This window comes from Manis javanica, chromosome 11, assembly GCF_040802235.1.
Source record: "Manis javanica isolate MJ-LG chromosome 11, MJ_LKY, whole genome shotgun sequence".
NCBI classification, from domain to species: Eukaryota; Metazoa; Chordata; class Mammalia; order Pholidota; family Manidae; genus Manis; species Manis javanica.
In genome coordinates, this window is record NC_133166.1 from 1,156,935 (window position 1) to 1,158,080 (window position 1,146).

Consider the following 1,146-nt stretch of genomic DNA (forward strand, 5'->3'; position numbering starts at 1 on the left):
ATGTTGACTGGGAGCCTCGTCCTCAACCAATCGGGCCCCACCGAGTTTGTGTTCCACGTGCTCACCGCGGTCCCTGAATTCCAGGCTCCCCTCTCCTGCCTCCTCCTTCTCTACTTGGTGATCCTCTGTGGCAACACAGCCATCATCTGGGTGGTGTGCACACGCGGCTCGCTGCGCACCCCAGTGTATTTCTTCCTGGCCAACTTGTCCTTTGTAGAGATCAGCTACTCCACCGCTCTGGTGCCTCTGATGCCCTCCAACCTTTTGGGGCCCCAGAAGAGCATTCTGCTGACTGGCTGTGGGGTACAAATGTTCCCTTTTGTCACCCTTGGTAGCACTGACTGCTTTCTCTTGGCAATCATGGCATATGACCGCTACGTGGCCATCTGCCACCCACTGCACTACACCCTCATCATGATGCAGAAGCTGTGCATCCGGATGGTGGCCTGTCCCGTGGGCCTGGCCATCTTCCTATCCCTGCAGCTCACATCCTTTATCTTCACCTGCCTTTCTGTGGGCACCTCATGGAAATCAACCACTTCCTCTGCAACGTGCCTGTGGTCCTGCGGCTGGCCTGCGCTGACATCCACGTGCACCAGGCCGTCCTCTACGTGTTGGGCATTCTCGTGCTGACCATCCCCTTCCTGCTTATCTGTGTCTCGTATATGTTCATCACCTTGGCCATCCTGCGCATCAGCTCGGCTGAGGGCCGCTGCCGCACCTTCTCCACCTGCTCCTCGCACCTCACCGTGGTCCTGCTGCAGTACGGATGTTCTAGCTTGGTCTACCTGTGTCCCCAGTCCAGCACCTCAGAGGATGAGGGCCGCCAAATTGCCTTGGTCTACACCTTTGTCACCCCTTTACTCAACCCCGTAATTTACACTCTGCGGAACAAGGATGTCAAAGGTGCCCTGAGGAATGCCACCATCTGTAAAGCAGCCTGACACCATCTAAGGCACGGGGGAGCTGGGGTGTCTGTCGTTTGCCATGATAATGAATTCTAAAAACCGAATGCAGAATTAGAGTACTTTTCCACACTCTGCAGTTAGTATATCTTTTGCCATATTTGCCCTATGTCCACAATCTGCACTCGTGTTCTTGAAGTGCTTTGAATAAGGTCTGAAAATCGGATAAATCCTTGAATGT

At 54.2% G+C, this 1,146-nt stretch overlaps 1 protein-coding gene across 1 annotated transcript; it reads left to right on the forward strand.

Annotated features, from left to right (window-relative positions):
- OR10Q1 (olfactory receptor family 10 subfamily Q member 1) lies at positions 1-944 on the forward strand. Its single transcript, XM_036996709.2, is given in 2 exon segments — positions 1-502; positions 505-944. Coding segments are annotated over 2 exon segments (942 nt in total).
- Positions 945-1,146: the final 202 nt, after the last annotated feature.